The sequence below is a fragment of the Equus caballus genome, chromosome 21, assembly GCF_041296265.1.
Source record: "Equus caballus isolate H_3958 breed thoroughbred chromosome 21, TB-T2T, whole genome shotgun sequence".
In the NCBI taxonomy this organism is placed as follows: domain Eukaryota; kingdom Metazoa; phylum Chordata; class Mammalia; order Perissodactyla; family Equidae; genus Equus; species Equus caballus.
In genome coordinates, this window is record NC_091704.1 from 16,151,289 (window position 1) to 16,170,841 (window position 19,553).

General features: G+C 48.9%; 1 protein-coding gene across 40 annotated transcripts in view; it reads right to left on the bottom strand.

The window, feature by feature from the left end:
- The window catches only part of EPS15L1 (epidermal growth factor receptor pathway substrate 15 like 1), a 93,363-nt gene that overhangs the window by 25,443 nt on the left and 48,367 nt on the right, over positions 1-19,553 (bottom strand). For 19 of the 40 annotated variants that reach the window (XR_011430294.1, XR_011430292.1, XM_070246110.1 and 16 more), the window contains exons 14-21: positions 18,259-18,420; positions 17,436-17,633; positions 15,744-15,908; positions 10,939-11,062; positions 9,728-9,778; positions 8,452-8,588; positions 4,324-4,384; positions 3,300-3,382 (exon numbers count right to left, since the gene is read on the bottom strand). Coding sequence is in view for 36 of the 40 variants with exons in the window: in XM_070246110.1 (XP_070102211.1) it covers positions 3,300-3,382; positions 4,324-4,384; positions 8,452-8,588; positions 9,728-9,778; positions 10,939-11,062; positions 15,744-15,908; positions 17,436-17,633; positions 18,259-18,420 (981 nt within the window). In the remaining 4 variants the exon portion in view is untranslated. Of the gene's footprint in view, positions 1-834; positions 1,139-3,299; positions 3,383-4,323; positions 4,385-8,451; positions 8,589-9,727; positions 9,779-10,938; positions 11,063-15,737; positions 15,909-17,435; positions 17,634-18,258; positions 18,421-19,553 lie in introns of those variants that run through there. The other 21 variants (XR_011430293.1, XR_011430291.1, XM_070246108.1 and 18 more) reach the window with 3 other exon arrangements.

The window sequence follows — 19,553 nt, forward strand, 5'->3', positions numbered from 1 at the left end:
ACCCACCGAGCGGCTCGCTCCAACGTTCCAACTCAATGCCCGGTTCCCCCGCGACAGTGAATTACATCACTTCCAACACCAAAAAGCCTGTGTCATTTCCAAATCCCAATTTCCACAACTTCTAGTTTCGCAAGAAGCCTCCTTTGGGACCCAATTTGTCCCCCCTCGGGCTGGGGCTTCAGGGAAAGTTGCTATTTTTAGAAGAGTTTCAGTGAAGCCGGTCGGGGCTCTCCGGGCTGGCCCAGAGTGAAGCATGCTCAGAAAAAAAAGGCAGACAGAAAAGCCAGTGTGAGAGCAGCTCTCAGAGAAACACGCGCGGGCTCACAGTTTAAAAAACTAGGTTAAAGCAAAAGAGTCTTAGCTCTTCAAAAACAGCCCTAAATAGCAATGCACAGCTTCAAATGACCAACCACCTATCAAGGATTTCAGACACGGCTCTTTTTCGGGGGGAGGGGTGACACAATCAAGTTCAAGTCTTGTTTTTATTCTCAGACGCTCCCTGAGATCTAATTTGGGGGATTTGCTTTTAAAGCAAGGTAATGGAGTTTCGGATCGACACCTTCTGGAAAAATCTCTGTGTGTGGGAGGACCTCAGCTAAGAATGAGAGCCAAAGAGCCTCCCAGAAGAAGAACCTCCTGGGATCAGATTGCTGGCTGTCGTCTTCCCTTAGGGCTGCCCCACAGAGGACACTTTGATTTAGGGGAAGTTGAAAAGGGGCACCCGTGGGCCTCGCTTCCCCACCCACTCAGAAGGGGAAAAGCTGGAGATGTGAAAAACAAAAAAACAAGAAAAACCAAGAAGCCAAAAAAAAAAAAAAAACACCTTCTTGCCACTTTACTTTCATTTCCTTCAGCATTTTATTTATACACACAATGTTGTTCTTGAAAGACAGAAAGGGAACCAAAAAGGAAAAACAGAGTGACAAGGTCAGGGCTCGGTGTTCAGCTGGACAGGCGCACGAGAGCGGAGCTGCCGGGACCGTGGAAACGGAACAGCAGAAGGCTGGGGACGAATTTCCCCGGCCCCATCCAGCTCCAGCCCACCCAGCACCTCCAACAGGAAGGGGCGCTGGCTCAGAAGTCACGGTACACGTGCATGTGCGGCCTGATCGGGGACACGGGGACCAGGAGAGGGAAACTGGAATTGGAAGAGGGAAAATGCAACTTTAGATTAGAAGGGGCAGAGAGAGGAGGCCCAGGCCCTGAGTGGCCGCGGGGAACAGAGACCACCCGGAGAAGGGAACATGGTCTTCCTGCCTTGCACGGTCCTCCAGGCTGGCGGCCCTGCAGGGACCTCCGCAAGCCCACACAGCCTCCATTCAGACACTTCTTGAAATAGGGGCCTCGTTGGTGCCCTGGTCCTTGTCCTAGCTCAGGCCACTGCTAGCTCTCACTCCCTCTGCCTCCAGGGCCAGCCTCCCACAGGGAGAGAGCCCACTTGCGACTGCTCGAGAACACAAGACAAACCCTTCCCTGGAGATTGCTGCCACCAAGTGGCAGAAGTTTTCTGATTTAAGGAGACGGTTTCCTGCTCACTAAGCAGGGACAGAAGCCGAGGACACACGGCGCCACTCAAGGAGCAGAGACGTGTAACAGCCACTAAGCGACACACAGAGGGCCAATCCCATGCCCTCTGGTGCCTGCCAGCCAATCCCAGTGTCCCAAGGGTCCATGTCACAGCGTTTCCATATGAGGGATGGAGGCTGGTTGTCCTCCAGGCACTGGAAGGAGAGAGGCCACCCCACCAGCACCTCTGGGCTCCCTCCTGGGTGGCCGACGGGCGAACAGATGCTCCGCCTCTGGCCAGAAGCTGGATGTGCCACCGCGACAGTTTATGCTCACACACTTATTTGAAAACCTAAACAGAATCTCAAGTGTTTCTCGGAAGCCGTGCGCCACAGTCACACTTCGGTAACCACAAGCGCTCAGCATCCAGACAGTTGTGTACTCCTGGGCTGAGTGAACAGGGAGCACGCAGGCAGGACGCCCCGAGGAGCTGGCTGGGCGGGGGTGAGCTGGTGCGGGAGGCGCAGGACTCCTCGCTGCAGGGGCTCAGCTCCCACATCCGGGGGGCTCCCCGCCCCGACCCCTCCCCACCTCCTGGCTGTGAGCTTTCCCTAACTAAGAGGCAGGACTGGGGACAGGGACTGTTTTCTGCTCTTGGCCGATGGGACCTGGGCTGGAACAGGCCGCTGGTAAAGATGGGCGGAATGAAAGCAGAAAGTTGGGCCCTGTGGCTCTAAGGCCCTTTCTCTCTGAGGGATCCTGCCCTCACCAGCCTCAGGGGTTGCCAAGGAGGAACGGAGCACAGGCAGGTGTGGGGGATGCGGACTTGAGGCTGAGGTGAGGCACACCTGGGCTGCTTTCCTAAGTCTCATCAAAGAAGCACCTGCTCACAGTTAAAACCAAGAGACACTAAAAGCTACACTGAAGAGCAGCAGACCCTCGGCCCGCTGCTTCTCCCACTTGCCGAGGCCAACGCTTTCAATTTCTTAGCAGTTTCTTCCCTAATTTACCTCAGTAATCATGGGCTTCTACTGTTATTTCTTGACCTGCCATTTTGGACACGACCTACTGACGGACTTCTTGACACACTGAAGATTCAGCTGTCCCCACACGGTCCCCCAAGCCCCTTCAACAGTGCTCTAACTCCATCTGGGGCTACATGCACAGCCAGTTAACCTAACTATGGCCACAAACACTGTCCAGCCCAACAACAGCATAAATGTTGTCCATCTTGGACAGCTCGCTCTTCACCTGTATATTCATTTGCTGAGGCTAGGCCTCGCTTTTCACACCCCTTGAGGCTACTGTTCACAGGTGGCTCCAGGCATGCGGCTCACTCTCTCCAGACACCTCCTGCCTGCCAGCCTGTGGCCCACAGTCCTGGCCACAGTTGGTTGCACAGCAGGCCAGCTTCCCATGACCCTCCTGGGCCCTCTGCCTAACACCCTGAGTGTGTGCAGCCACAGCGAGGCCTTATCACCTGAGACCCGTCAGCCAGCAGACACCAGTGGGAGCAAGGAGGAGGCGATGGTGCTCATGCTTCAGCAAGGGACTTGGGGCTCTGGCAGTTCTGCTCAGAGGACGAGGAGGCAAATGGGCCCGATCACAGGCACGGGTGCTACTAGACCCAGCCTGCTGACTCACCACCTTGTGGGAGGACACGTTTCAGTTCGACAGGTGCCGAGGGAATGCATACATGGGGTTAACAAGTACGCCTGGCAGCCCATGACAAGACCATGACAAGAGGGACAAGGACTGGCAGAGGCACGGGGGCTCCATGGGAGGGGCTTTACCTTGGACATCTGGCTGAAGTCAGCAAAGCCCTCAGCACTACTGAAGGAGCCACTTCCGAAGGGGTCCAAGGTTCCAAAGGGACCTGCAAGCAGCACCAACAGAGGCCGAGTTACAGGGCTTTCCTGGGACACGCCTCCTGGGGTCAAGGGGCAGTGTCGCCTCTCGGTACTCAACAGTCCCCAAAGCAGGCGATTTGGGGAGGTCACGTTTGTTTGCTGGGGTCGTGCATTGGGGTGCAGGTCCTCAACAAGGCCTTCTGCCCACCCCTGCTGTGGCTCGAAGTTGGTGTAGTTCGGCCAGACGGTTTCTTGACATGACAGCCAGCTCGGGAGAGCCAGAGGGACTCTGCCCCATGTCTATGTTTCAAGCCAGCACTGTTCACAGTCAGCAAAGGAGCAACAAGTGCCCTGTGGAAGCACAGCCTGCTGTCCCAATGAGTCAGGAGGGGAGAGGGAGGGGACCCACTGTCCACATGATTTATGTGGGGAGGTCATCTGTGGGTAGAGACTTTTGCCGAGCTTTCTCCCTTGGTGGGACAATTTTCTGGAACAACCCACATGCCCACCTATGATATCAAACTCTGTAACCAATAAGCGGGAGCTGCTAGGCAAAGTGGGGCCTGTTCCCAAAAGCAACAGGGAGTCACAAATGCTCCCTTCCCTTAATGCACAAGCCAGTACCCTTGGTCAAACTTTGGATTCTTTTAGGAAACAAATCCAAAGGTACAAACCAAAGATTTATACAGAGGAATTAGTAAAGAATCACTAATAATTTTGGTGTTATTACCAAATTAATTGCTATTGCCAAGCTTCCTTTCCAGAAACATGATAGCTCTTGCGGGGGAAGATGAGCAGCCAGGGGGTACTGGCCTTGGCCAAACCACCTCAGGTGAGGATCTGGGTGCCACTGACTAATGACATAAACACTGAAGACACACCAGTTTTGGAAACAAAAGCCTTAACTGGGTGGGCTCCTTCCTCAGCTCAAGGAAGAATCAGAAGGAAAATAAGCCATTAGTCTCACCTGATCCTTTTGAAGAGAGGCTGGAGGATGAAAAAGGATCACTGGATTCAAAGGGGTCAAGCTGAGTAAAAGGAAAGAGGAAAGAGTAAAAAGCAGTTCATTTATTCCACCATCCATCCATTCAGCCACAAACTTTCCTGGCACCTATGTACACTGTATCTGGTGCTGAGCTGTGGGGAGGATAAAATGATTTAAACTAAACTCCAGCAGAGCAAAAGCTCACCAGACTGATCCTTCCTGCAGATAACACCTATCAACTCTGGACAAAATGCAAAAAGAGATGTAAAAAGCAACCCCCAAAGGCTCAGAAAGCAGGCAGACTTTGGAGGAGGCCTGAAACTTGGCAGACGAAAGCAGTACAAGGTTGAGTTTTCTATTTTGACAGCTATAGTCTGAGGGTGTCAGGAGGCTAGGATCCCAACAAAAAACTCGCTATCTTTCTGCCCAGAGGAGGGAGGTCCAGGACAATCACAGCCATGGGAGAGGGAGAGAGGATCCAGAAAGGAGAAGCAGAGAATGGGATTCCCAAATTCCGTGATAAGCTCTTCCCAAGTCAAGGGCTGACTCCTGCCCTGTGCATGGGTGGGCAGACTGAGAGCAGCCTGCAGCTAAAGCCGCAAGTATAAAACCATAGGCATGAGAGAGTTTGCAGTCTGAGTCTCACCAAGTGAAGTGCCTGCTGAAACAAAACCATCCACACTCCGGAGGAATGTAACAGAATCCAGTTTCCACAACAGAGCACTCACAATGCATAGGATACTTCTCTAAATTACTCAATATACAGAGAACCAGAAAAATGCAGCCAATTCTCAAGGGAAAAGATAATCAATGGAGCAAATTCCACGACAACCTAGATGTTGGAATTCTCAGATGAGGACGTTAGAGCAGCAATAACTGCATTCAATGAGAAAAAAGAAAGTACGCTTAAAATGAACAAGATAGGAGATCTTAGCAGAGAAATAGAAATTATACAAAAGAAACAAATGGAAATTCTAAAACTGAAAAGCACAACACCTAGAAAAAAAATTCACTAGGTTAGCCAAACAACAGATGATAGAGAAAAAAATTAAGTGAAGTTAAAGACAGATCAGTAGAAATTACTCAATCTGAAAAAAGAAGAAAAGAGAAAGAAAAGAAAACAGACCATCAGGGACCTGTGGGGACAATAGCAAAAGGTTTAACATATGTGTAAGTGGAATCTCAGAAAAAGAGGAGAAAGAGAATATGGCAGAAAAAGAAAATAGTTGAAAAGTTACCAAATTTGGTGAAAGACATAATTCATGGATTTAAGAAGCTCAGCAAGCCCTAAACAGCATAAACACAAAGAAAACCAGACATTTCACAGTCAAATTATTGAAAACCTAAGATACAGAGAGGCTCTTTAAAGCAGCCAGAGAAAACAACACATTACATCTGGGGGAACAACTATTTCAAAGACGATGACTTCTCGTCAAGGGCAGTGGAGGCTGGAAGGCAGTGGAACAACATCCTAAAAGTGCTGAAAGCAAAAAATAGTACTAGATTGAGCACAAATACCCTTCAAGATGAAGCAAAGTAGACTTGTATTACAAGAAGTGCCAAAGGAAGTTCTTCAGGCTGAAGGAAAACGATAAGAAAGGGAAAATCACATTTTGAGAAAGGAATAAAGAGCATTAGAAATGGTAAGTATATGAGCAAAATTAAAAAACGATTTTTTTCTCTTAATTTCTTTAAAATACATACAACAGAATAAAGCAAAAATTCTAAGATTGACCTCGAAGTTTATAATATATTTAGATGCATTACGTTCATAGGACAGCTATAACATAAGGTACTACTGGTTAAGGGGAGCTGGATGAATGGACCTGCAATATGGATATATAGCTGCAAGTTTTCTACATTTTACATTAAATGATCTTATATTAACTCCAAGTGGCCTATGAAAAGTTAAGAGTGTTATATGGTAATCCCTAAAGCAACCTCTGAAATATAACAAAAAGACATATGGTTAAAAGAGGCCAGTAGTACAAGAAAATAGAATTCTAGAAAACAAACAATCCAAAAGGAGGCAGAAAAAGGGGAACAGAAGAACAAAACATAGGGCATAAAAAGCAAGCAAATAATAAAATAGACTTAAATCCAACCATATCAATAATTGCATTAAATGTTAATAGACTAGACACTCGATTTAGAAAGCAGAGATTTCCAGACTGGATTGGAAAGCAAACTCTAACTAAATGCTCAATACCAAAGGACCTTCATATGTAAACACTAGACAGATTGAAAGTACAGGGATGAAAAAAAGATATCACGCAAAGAACAAGCATAAGGAGGATGAAGTGGCTATTTTAACATGTGCTACAATAGATTTCAAGACAAAGAATAACACCAGAGGAATAAAGGGAACTTTTATAATAATAAAAAGGTCATTATGCATCAGGATGATACAACAATCATAAAAACATAGGTACCTGACAGAGCTTCCAAATACATGAAGCAAGACTCAACAGAAATAAGTGGGGATAGAGATTACTCCACAACCATAGGAGAAAATTTTAACATCCCTCTCTCAGCAACTGGTAGAGCTAAAAAGCAAACAAACAAAAACAGTAAAGACATAGATGACCTGAACAATACTATCGACCACCTTGACCTAATTGGCATTTATAGAACATGGCATCCAACAACTGCAGACATTCTTCTCAATTGCACATGGTATGTGCACCAATATGGATCATAAAATCAGTCTCAATAAATTTAAAAGGACTGAAAACATACAAAATATGCTTTCGAGTAACAACACATTTTTTTAGAAAAAAATATTACAAGATATCTAGTTAAAAAAAAACTGGAAATGAAACAATACACCTTAAATAATCCATGGTTCAACAGAGAAATCACTAGGGAAACTGGAAAATATCTCAAACTGAATGACAATGAAGACACAACATATCAAAACGTGTGGAATGCAGCCAAAGCGGTGCTCAGAGGGAAATATGTAGCTTTAAACATTTATATTAGGAAAGATGGTCTAAAATCAATGACATAAGGTTGTATCTTAAGATGAAAGAAATAGAAGGGCAAAGTACTAACTCAAAATAAGTAAGAGGAAGGAAATAATAGAGAGTAGAAACCAATGAAATAGAAAACAAACAGGAGAGAAAATTAGTAGAGCCAAAAGCTGGTTCATGGAAAAGACAACAAAATTGATAAAGACTGGGAACACAGACTGCCAATACCAAGAATGAAAGGGGAATCCCATGACAGTTTCTTATGGACAGAAATGTTATGAATTAATTCCTGCCTTCAAGGAGCTCTGGGTCTGGTGCTGCAGACCGAAAGGTCCATGGAGAAGAGAGAAACCAGGGAATGTGTAAGGTGGGGACAGAGATGCAGCCTATAACACAAAGGGAGGGCATAAAACACCCTCACTTAGGAAAATTTTCTATTCAATAACAAAGTCACTTTTTTTGCTTTTTAAATCCTAGATGATGCCAATTTATTCCAGTCCTTTGGGCCTAATACTGTGCAAAACACATGATTTCCTAGATGCTGCGGGGGCGGGGGGCACACATGTGCCTTGCACACTAATTGCGGACCTGGACGTCCTCCTGCTGTGACCAGGACTCACGGAGGCAGTCGACTCCAGTGTCAGCATCAGTGCTGTGCACTAGGACGATGGCAGGGCGGTTGTGTGGAGGCTGGGGTGGTCTGTGGGAGTGTGTGGTACTTTGTTTCATTTTGTCTTTGTTGGGAGACAGAGCAGCAGTGGGGGCAGGTGACAGAGCAGAGAACCCAGCCGGAGGGCCTGAGCTGAAGTAACGGGTACAGAAAGGGACGGAGGAATTAGTGGTTCGGGACACAGACCACCTGACTTGGGCTCCCTGGACCGCTGGATGTGACGCCCTGCTTCACAGGAGGAGCCTCACAGGGACTAGCATGAACAGTCACCTTGCCATCCAGTAATGGGACCTGGCCCATGACCCAGCTCCTGGGGAACCGCCTGGCCTCACACAGCACACATGGCCCACACTGGTTGGGTTAGCAAGCACAGTTGCAACAGGGGAGCCCCTGGCTCAGCCCACAGGGGAGGACAAGGAAGGGTTGCCTTCACACAGGCAGTGCCATCGCCTTCCCGGGCTCACTCACCTTTGAGGGTAAAGGAGGGTTTTTCGTGAAGGGGTCTGAGGTAAACGGGTCGTTCTTTGTCTGTTTCTTAAAGAAGTCATCGGAGGCAGAGCCACGGAACGGGTCACTTTCTTTGAAAGGATCCCCTCCAAATGGATCTAGATGATGTTTCGGAAAGTACAAAAAAAAGCCTCCTGAATAAACAACATTATGCTTAGTGAAAAAACCCAAATAAAATAAAGCACGGAACTGACTGATGCCATTTACATGAAATTCTAGAAAAGTAAAAACCATAGCAACAGAAAGCAGGTCATTGGTTGCCAGGAGCCTGGGGGCAGGGGTGGGGATTTGGGGGGCACAAAGGAATCTTTCAGGATGATGGAAATATTCTCTATCTGACACAACTGTCCACATTTTCAAAACTCAGCTAATTATACACTTATAATTGGTGAATTTTGTTGTGTATAAAATACCTGTCAATAAAGCCAGTTTTAAAAATAATAAAAATAAACACCGTGGGTAAATCCGTAGAGATAGAAAGTAGATTAGTGTGGGCAGGGGTGGAGGATGGGGGGACTGATCACGGGGACAGGTCTCCCTTTGGGTGATGAGACGTTCTGGAACTAGATAGAGGTGATGGTCGTACAACATTGTGAATGTGCTACATGCCACTGAATTGTACACTTAAAATGGTGAATTTTGTAGGTGAATTTCACCTCAGTAAAAAAATAAAGAAAAAGCGCTAACTAGGCAGCACGATGCCAACAACACACCCAGTGTGCTCATTCCCCTCGAATGTGGGGTACAGCATGGTGACTGGAGGAGGGGAATGCCCCTGTGCCCAGGAGGCAACAAGACAGTAGGCTTCCATGCAATGCAGGCAGCCGTCCTTCCAGGACCCTGCCGCCACCCCTGCTATGTGCTGACAGAAGTCCTGGGGTGTGGGCACTACGTGAACCCCCTAATGCCGCCACAGGTGACCCCAGCGGGCACAGTGACCCAGTTGCTGTGGGTGTGGCTGAGCGACCGCCTGGCTACCAGGAGTGTCTTTTCTAGTTCTGCTTCTCGTCGTGCCTTCAGATTGGCAAGAAGGGACTCCTGGCCGTGAGAGGGAAGACGAGGTTGTTACCAGGCTCCTTCAGTGGCGAACCTCCCAGCTGCCATGTCATGGGAAACCCGGTGGAGGAGACTGGACAGGCTTTGCCATTTCCCTCAACTTGAACTACTAACGGAAATATTCTGAGGACTAGTCGACGAAACGTTTCTTTTAACCAAGGCTTTTTTTTTTTTTTTTTACCTGTTGAAGCTGTCTGCTGTTCTGCAAAGGGGTCATTCTGGAACGGGTCACCTGGATTAAAGGAGAGAGAAACACATGTTTAACTCTACGGTAGAAATGACCTTGGCAAATCAAAGTGGAGAGCAGGGCAGCTACTGGCAGAGGCGGTCTTTGACAGCTGAGGCCTTTAAGATGACATGAGAGCTCCTGTTGGCTGCTCAACACGGGCCAGAGTCAGGGAAGAGGCAGAATGAGCCAGAAGTCACTCTTTTTCTATGCCCTACTTCACTCTCATAACTCAGCTCCCTCTCACCTCCCTTGGCTACGAGGACATGGGACCCCAGGGCTGCCCAGTCCTCAACCACACAGCTGGCCCAGGAGCAATGACGAGAACAGTATGTTGGGGTCTCAGGAGCTGCCTGAGCCAACCTTGGCCTTAAGGTGCTCAAACTCGAAATCTGGAACTGGAAAGGCACTCCTGTTGCCCACTCCCTGCCTTGGCATTTTTCTCACAAACGTATAGATAGCCTTCTTGGAAGTACCGTTTTGCTCTGAAAAAACTGGAGAAACTTAGGAAATCTTGTTTCTAGGAATTCTTGGTTACCTTGACTCGTGTGTGGCTCTGGGTAAACTTACCACATTAAGACCACAGATTTACGTGGGGATCTGCCACTTTGTAGGTGGTTTCACAATCGTGATTCCACCTGATGACCTCATCAGCTGCGAGAGGTGAGCGAGGAGGAACTGACCACCACTGGCAGATGGGAACTGAAGCATGAAGAGGCTAGAGGCCGCCCATGCCACCCTTGACCATGGATGTCTTGCTGTGAGCTTGGAGCTCTTCCTGCCACACCTCGATGCCTCAGCTCTTTAGTTAACTAAGTGAGGGGAAAACACAAGAGGCTTATGAGGCTCAAAGAATCCATTTCTGGCCAGCCCTGTGGCCTAGTGGTTAAGTTTGGAATCCTCTGCTTAGGCGGCCTGGGTTCAGTTTCCAGGCAAGGACCGACACCGCTGGGGCCATGCTGGGGTGGTGACCCACATACAAAATAGAAGAAGACTGGCAACAGATGTTAGCTCAGGGTGAATCTTCCTCAGCAAAAAAAAAGAAGAATCCGTTTCCTCCTCCATTTCAGAGGGTGATAGCTCCGCAGTAGTCTAATCATTGGACAACCCAAAATGATACAAAATAAATGGCATTTCCCTGAGAAAGCGGGCGCCAAGTGAGGTACCTTTGAAGGGATCGGCTCCTTTAAATGGGTCAGATTTGAAGGGGTCTTCTGCCTGGAAAGGATCCGGATGCAATTCTTGGGCATTGTTGCTGAATAATAAGGCTTTATTTTTGAAAGGATCATCCTATAATTTTGTGAAGAGACAGGACAGGGATTTTATTATTTCAGAGTTAAAGCAAAGTACAAAATTCATACCTAACTCACACAATTCCCCCTTTAAGTGACGTGACCCTAAAGAGAATGATTTTAAAAAATCATTGAAGGAACACAGACTTTAGTTAATAATAATGTGTTGACATTGGCTCACTAGTTGTGACAAATGTACCATACAAGATATTAATAGGGGAAGCTGTGAGCGGGGTACAGAGGAACTCTCTGAATTATCTTTGCAATTTTCCTGTAAGTTCAACACTCTTCTAAAACGAAAGTTTATTTAAAAATTGAGTGGAAGCAAACCCAAACATCCATTGACAGACGAATGGAAAAACAAAATGTGGGATATACAAACATGGAATATTTATTATTCAGCCTTAAAAAGGAAGGAAGTCCTGACACAAACTACAACATAGATGAATTCTGAGGACATCATGCTAAGTGAAGTCACACACAAAAGGACAGATACTGTGTGATTCCCCTTATACTCGGTCCCTAGAGGAGTCACACTCACAGAGACAGAAGGCAGGACGGAGGGCACCAGGGTCGGGGGGAGGGGGTGGGGAGTTAGCACTTAATGGGATGGAGTTTCAGTGTGGGACGATGAACAAGTTCTGAAGACGGATAGTGGGGATGGCTGCTCAACCATGTGAATGTACCCAACACCCCCGAACTGTGCAGTTAAAAATGGTTAAGATGGTAAATTGTATATTCTGTGTATTTTACCACAATTAATTATTTTAAAAAATCACTGAGTCAGAAAAAAGTCCTATTTTTGGAAATGTCAGAAAGAAAATGCAATGAGCCACCCACCAACTGTAGCAGGGGCCTCAGTGAAAGGTCTGACCTCCCTCAGCATCTTTTTCTCAGTGTGTGCCTAGGCGGGCATTTCAAAAGAGGCACTTCCACACCAAGGACCACGCTGGCTCTTTGCATCTGGGGAGGAAGCGAGCGCTTTGCAGTTGCAACTACTAGAGCATGTAAAATACTTTGCATTTTTTAAAAATGTGCTTATTTCTAGAAACAAACAAGAGTATTTAAATCAGAAGAAAAAAACACTTGCTTTTGAAGAGCACATTTTTATAGTGGAAAATGTGCCTAAATGGGGAGGCCCTGCCAAGTACGTGGGAACAATGCATTTGGTTAGAAATACTGAGCATATTTTGGTTAAGGAAGACACACCATCAGTGAAAACATGAAGGTTTCGCTGTGATACGAAAAAGCACAACATCCTCACTGAATCCGGTAAATGTGTCGGCATCCATGGGGCTGGCAAAGTCACCCATCATTCCAACTGACCAATTAAAGAGCTAGGCATCCATAAAAATACAGACAATGGTTACGGGGGAATGACATCAAGGGCATCCAAGGAAAATTCCTGACAAGGCTCCCCCAGCCTGGCCCGGTTGGCTTCACGGAGCAGGATGGTTCTCAGAAGTGCTGGGCTGACAAGAAGCCACGTGTTTCGGAAGGACGAACCAACACCTCTGCCCTCCGAGGAACGTGGCGGAGTGATTCTTCTCACCTTGCAAAGATTATCTGCGGCCTCCAACCACAGGGCTTCCCAAGGTGGGGAAGCCAAGCCAGATTCTTAGACAAGCAAGTACACACAGACGTTCGCAAGCACTGCACCTGGCAGCAGTGTGTGGTTCTGGAAGGATGTCGTGGTGCTGACAATCACAAGATGCATGCGCCCAACAAGCATCTGATGGGGTTGTCAGACAGATAATATGATGGAGATGTCCTAATCTAAGGAAGCCGGGAGGCCAGGGTGGAAAACAAACCTCTGCACTGCACCACGGGGGAAGGGATGTATCTGCTCCAGAAGAAGGACAGAGAGGGCTGACAACCCAGATAAGGCAGTGACTGAAGAATGACAACTTGGCCTCAGAATGGAAGCTTCTATTTACTTTTTAATTGGCATTGATTTACAAGTTGGTTGTTTCTTGTTCCACGTTTTCAATTGCTGCTTGGAAGACTGCCAAGTGACAGTGCACATTGGCAGAGAAGAGACTGTGAATCTGGGGGCTCCAGCCGCAAGCTCCCTGCACTGAAAGTCGGGTCTGCAATCGCTCCCTCAGGAGCAAGTGTTTGCCAGAAGTAGCAGTCGCTGCCTCCGCTTTAAAGGAGAAGCCTAAGGAGACTCCAGCAGAAGTCATGTGGTTAGGGTAACTGGTGGCTTGGATTCCATTTCACAGATTCAGAGCAGAAAACCAGATTTACCCCTGGTGCAGAGATGCCATCCACTCAACCATCCACTGTCCACCTACCAATGCAAGCAGAGCCACCTGCCAGGTGGGAGATCTAGGTGCAGACAAGCGTGAGGATGAATGGCACACTACCTGGTAGAGGCGGCAGACCCTCCATGACGAGCTCAGGGCCCAGTCTTAAGTCTGCAGGTCTTAGGAAACAGACATGACAACCCTGAAGGGCATGAAAAGGGGTTCTGTGACATTCCTTCCCAGTGGTGAGCTGGTGAACCAGCTCTCTGAAAAAAAGCCCTCACTGGTAGTTTCTGCCAATTCCCATGGTATAAATACTCCCACCGTGGCTGATTTCAAGTTAGCAAAGGTTGACCAACCAGCTCACAAAATTTCTATTTAATAGTCGGCTCTGGAGAGTCAATAAAACTGGCTCCCATGTGCCACTGGGGCTGGATGCAGCAGACGATCCAATCTTTCATGACAAGCTCTTGGTGGGGCTTCAGTCTGGGATGATTTATTACCTTCTCTCTACTAGACAGGTTGGTTGGGTTCTGTCTTCAAGGGCAAGAGGCCAATAGTCTCATCATTCAATGAGACAAAAAATAAATATGGCTTTAAGAATCCTGTGTCTCTCGGACAAAGTAACATGGTATGAGCTTACCACTAAACTTAGTAACATGAGTAGGACTGCCCAGACTTAGAAAGTTCTAGATGCACCTCTTTGGTTACACTATTTTCAGGGGACTAAACCCCTCATTTTCATGGGCCGTCTCAGAGAACGAAGAGCTCTCTTTCCTCTGGAGCAGTCTTGAAATGTTCAGGAGTAAACAAAAAGCCCTCTTCAAAGTGTTTATGAAGAAACGGAAACAAACCAAAAAATGCTTTAAAAACTGTATTTGTACAACAAGATAAATATAGTTTCTCTTTCACACACCGGTTGCAAGTTTCTATGTAACATATCTGATGTCAACATTCCAAGATGAATTGACTATCATGTAAACTTTGCCCCGCTTAAAAGATGAGTAAAAATAAAGTTAAAAAATCTGTGTGTGAGGGGTATCACCGGCCCCTTGAAAACCACCACTTCCCTGCCAACTTTTATCCAAGGAAACCAATCTTACCAAACCTGCCAAAGGTGTAAGAGTGAGCTGTCCCATGAACTAGGACAGAATAGGCAAGCCGAAAGCTGTGCGAGGGTACCAAAGCCACAGGGGAAAAGAACAGGGCTGTGAAGCTGAAATGTACAAACCGAGGGAGCCAGACAGCCAAGCAGGAAATTCTGCCCCCACAGTTCATGACAAATGGATGTTCATAGTCTAAATTAGACAACGAAGCTGACGATGGGCCCAAGAGCAACATGGAATTCGCCCATGTACAATTCCACGAGAATGGGGAATCTCTGTACAGCAGAAGGAAGCAGCGGCGGCAGAGACGGCAGACAGATGAGAACACCGACAGCGTCCTCTAAGTGACGTGGGCAGGAGGCATAAGCCTCCCTGTAAATCCTTGGGACTGAGCACTTGGCTACTGAGAAAAGAAACATGTCGAGAAATGAACATAAAAAGCCAAGTCTCACACTGAGAGAGAGAGAGGCTGTATTATTACGGTGACGAGGAAGAATCCATGAAGCAAACAGGGCCGGGAGCAGAAGCAGGGCTCAGAGGAGGAGCCCTGCAAGGGAGAGGCAGCAGGGTGAGCTGGTCAAGGCTTTGGGAGCAGTGCACAACGAAACCGTCGAGCTCAATGGAGCCCCATCGGCAACTTCCATAGCAGAGTCGCTCTCATCAGCCAGACTGAACTGGACACGGCACTGGCCGGGGCTCAGGGCTACAAGGCAGACTCTGGTGGGAACAGGGGGATGTGACAATCTGAGGAAAAAGTAACACTCCTGGCTGTCAGGGCTTGAGAGCTCACAGAAACCCAAGAGGCCAACAGCCCCTCAGGCCTTGATCAGGGTGCCCAGGGTCACGAAGTTTGAACCAAAGGGCCAAGGTTTTAAATGTAACCAAAACTTCAGGAGAGAGGCCAATTCGGAGATGAAATCTACGAATATCAATACGTTTGATTTTCAAGAGGCTCCTTGTGGAAACACAGACACATGCACACATTCCCACGGTCCCCCCAACTAGTAGGATGTGGGGATTCATAATGTGTGAGAAACTGATTCAATTTTGGTTAAGTTTTGGAAGCCCTCCAAATTTGGGTGTTTGGCCCAGGGAGACAGAGAGCTTTAAAAATTGGTTTTACAAAGGATTCAGGCCTATCCTTGGCTTTGTCCTGGATGCTGGGTTGCAGGGCTGGTGGGGGCATGCAAAGCAGCAGCAAAACAAGAAACACCCTGCACGTGGATGGAATCAGGCTGGGAGGGCCGGCTTCCACGGGCAGGCATTGTCTGATGCCTTCGTGGGACCTAATCCCGGGACTGGAACACATTTATTCGACCTTTACCATGGCTCCAAAACCGCCCCTCTCTGTCAGGGAGACACCCTCGCTCAGGTCGGCCAGGCGGGTCAGGCTGGCACCGTGCGCCCCGTCGAGCACCTCGTCACACTGCTCCAGGCTTCTCTGAGCTTCCTGGTGGCTTTCGTGAAGCTGGGAAAGCTTGCTTCTTGCCTGCCCAACAAAGACATTGCCAACATCAAGTGGGGTTTAGGGAAAATGTGTCAGGAGAGACATTTTTTCTCCTAATATCCAACCCCGAGCGATTCACGTGGCTAACTCAACTATCCATCTACAGAGCAGACGACCCCTGTTGCCACCATTTACGAGAAGTGAGACGGCTCATAAAGCAAAACAAGGCCCTTCTCACTGCCCGATGAGGCCCCTTTGTATCCCCGGCCCAAGAGAGGCACACCTTCATACCAAAGTTTTGTTGATTCTGAATAAACTGAAACGAAACAACATCCAGATTCACAATCTGCTCAAAGTGACAGACAACAGTCATTTTCCTTTATGGGGTTTTTATGACCCTTTTGCTCCTCCTTGTTCCGGGAAAAGGCATGTGAGGCCAGGGAAAGGAAGACAATCTTTGAAGTCAGACAGACCCACGAGTGCATCTTAACTGTCTCGTACACGCTGTGCGACCTCAGGCTGGTGACCTAACCTCTGTTTCCTCATCTCCAAAATGAAGAATCAGAGATTATGAGCAAACACCTCCTGCAGCGCTGGCGGGGTTGGGCATTAAGAAGCAGCAGCTATTACTACTACTACCATTATTATTATTACTAACAGACACTATATCTTGGCTCCTTTGTACATTATACAAACTCTAAGGGCTGGAAGGGAAAGATTTAAGACAATCCTACAGATACTAATTAACAACAAAGCACAATATAGGGTATAAAATCCCTGTGTGTCTGTGATCAACTTTTGTCTGTAAACTGGCAAAAAGACCAAAGAGGTTGAATCAGTCAAGAAAGGCAGCACGATCAGCCATTTTGATATCACCAAGGGCCAACATCACCCTACTCTGTAGATGGGACACCCGAGGGCCGGCAAGGAGGCCTTCGCCATTATGTAATGGGGAGCAGGAAACGAGCCCTCCCTCTGCCGGCAAGCAGCGGCTGCAGGCCTCAAGGCCTTCGCACCCAGGCTGGACGAGGTAGGGGCCCAGGCAGCTTGAAGAACTGGAAGAGGGCCAGGCGTGGGGTGATGCTCATTACAGGGCGGGGCCTGAGATGCACAGGCCTTCGAATTGCATGGGGACAGAGGTGCTAGAACCTTTCTCTGACCTTGTCCCTCTCACTTGTGTGAGGACTGGATGCTGAGGGCGTTTCCTGAACCCAAGGCTCTCACCAAGTGAGCAGTTAATGCCCTTGCCCAGCCCCTGGCTGCTCCCCGAAAATGACGTGCATTTAGGAGGGAAGTGGAAGAAGGCCAGTCAACATGATGCTGGAACCCATGCTGGGGGTCCTCGCACCTCAGCTCCAGGCCAGTACAACAGCTTCCAAGAAGAGAACCTAATGTAAATGAGGTGGGGGCGAGCAAAGGAAACAAGTGGCCATGGCACAGACACTGGGGCCCACCGGAGAGACACACTGACATGACAGCTCATGACAACTACGCCGCTTGACAGGAGACCCCAGAAGACCCTGGGCAGCAACCAGCTGTGGCAGGCCCCGCCCCCAGGGAGACAGATACCTGGTTGATTTCCTCTTGTGTGGATTTCAGAGATTTGATGATGGTTTCCAGTTGAACTTTCCCAGCCTGAATGCTCTGCTCCAGCTGGGTCTCCTCCTGCTGCAGCCGATTCAGCTCAGATTTGGCCCGGTTCAGGTCATCTTCCTGGGACTTGAGGTCAGATTCCTGAGACTGGATCTGGGTTTTCAATGATGAAATCTGAAATGGGATGAATATGACTCGAAGGAAGAATTCTGGTCAAGTTCCTGGAACAAGCTAACTCAGGGGGGTGGACACCAGCCCGAAGCCCAGACACCTGGCTTCGTTACAGGGCCCTAGCGTCATGCCCAAAACAAAGACAGAAATGACAAGGTAGACATGCTCACCCCATGTGACCAACAGAAGGTCACTTTGGGATAAGGAGGAATGCGACCTGGGATAAGCACAGGCAACCTCTCTGCCCCCAGGGGCTAAACATGCCCCGATTAGGCCTCAGAGGGGGACATAAGGGTTTTACTATCTGCCAAGGCTGCGCCCTTCCTGCTTTGCAACCAGCAGTAAAGACACGAGAGGAGAGAGAGAGGCAGGTTCTACTGCTGTGCTGTAGGGAACAGGCCAGGGAGAGGTGTCCACACAGACATGCTCATGGGGACCAAGGCCACTCACTTGGACGACTTGGGGGTGAAACTGAGGTCACGCCACAAATGCTTGGACACTGTTCCCAATGATACGGTCAACTACTCTACTAAAGCAGCAGGACGTCTCGGCTTCATGTGTCAAGGTCATCGTGAGCCCAGAGAAGGCTGCAGGAAGCCCCACCCATGCTGGGCTCGGTGGGACTCACCATCTGAGTCTCATCCTGGCACTTCTGCCTGACATCACTCAGCATGTCCCGGAGCTTGGCCTTCTGCTGGTCCATTTCGTCCAGGCGGTCTTGGGCATCCTGCTTCTGAGCCTCTAGCTCTTGCAAACTGCTTGTTTCCCGGTCTAAATCATTTTGTAATTCCTAGGGAAGAGTTGTGTGAATTTCCTTGAGATTGCTGAGACGGGCCACATCCAAGATAACACAGTCACAGCCTGGGCTGGAGCCCCCAGGATGTCCTATAAAACTGCCCCCTGGTCCGGGATCCTGCACACGCCCACTTCACGAAAGCATGCATCTTGGCTTGGCAGCCCTGGCTCACTCTCTCACTAAATCCCTCAGCAAATATACACCGATGGCCTAAGAGAGGCCAGGAGCTGGGCGAGGGGCTGGGTTCCTGGCAAGAAGGTCTCCAGGGACACGTGGTCAGGGTGGAGAGAGGTGTCACCCAAACACAAATGAACTGGGATGAAAGGCACAAAGAGACAGCATGTGTGCTGTCTGCTGGGGGCACGGGGCACTGACATTGCCTGGGCAGAAAAGACCCCCATGGAAGCACCACTTAGGATGCACCCGAAGGATGAGCAGGCGGCAGCGAGGAAAAGACCCAGGAGGAAAGAGACCTGGTGGAGGGGGCCGCAGGGGCCCCAAGGAGGGGAAGGGGGTGTCCTGCTCCAGCTGGAGCCGAGGGCAGCAGGGGCCGCGCCAAAGAGACTGACTTGCTCCTGCATCAGGCAGCCCCGCAGGATGTCCCAGTATGGGAGTGGGATGTGGCGTCTCTACATGGCTAAGCTCCTGCCAGAGGGCAGTTCCACCAAGACCGTCAGTGCGGGCATCCTCAGCCCCAATGACCACACTCGGAGGAGAAGAATCCTAAAGGTGTATGGGCACGTGAACCATGCAACATCTGGAAACAATGCACATTTCCACGCGGAGGGGCTGGCCGAGAGCACGCAGTACCGTGCACCTCAAGGGATACTGCCCCTTGCGCTCCGGAGTGACAATGTGATGCGAACGAGGCACACAGCAGAGCACACATGTGCGTCACACACTGGCTGTGTGCACTGTGCAAACAGGAGGGGGAGAACACGCATAAACGTCGCTCCTTAGACACACATGACCCTTCTGGAAGGCCTTGCGGGAGCTAATGGATTACACCTCTCAGGCACCAAAGGGGAGGGCGGAGGCTTCTGGCCCTCTGCTCTCCCACAAGGCAAGCAGCTCCTCACACGTCTCACAACTGAAGCAGAGCTAATGGACGGGCGGGGGGAGGCCTG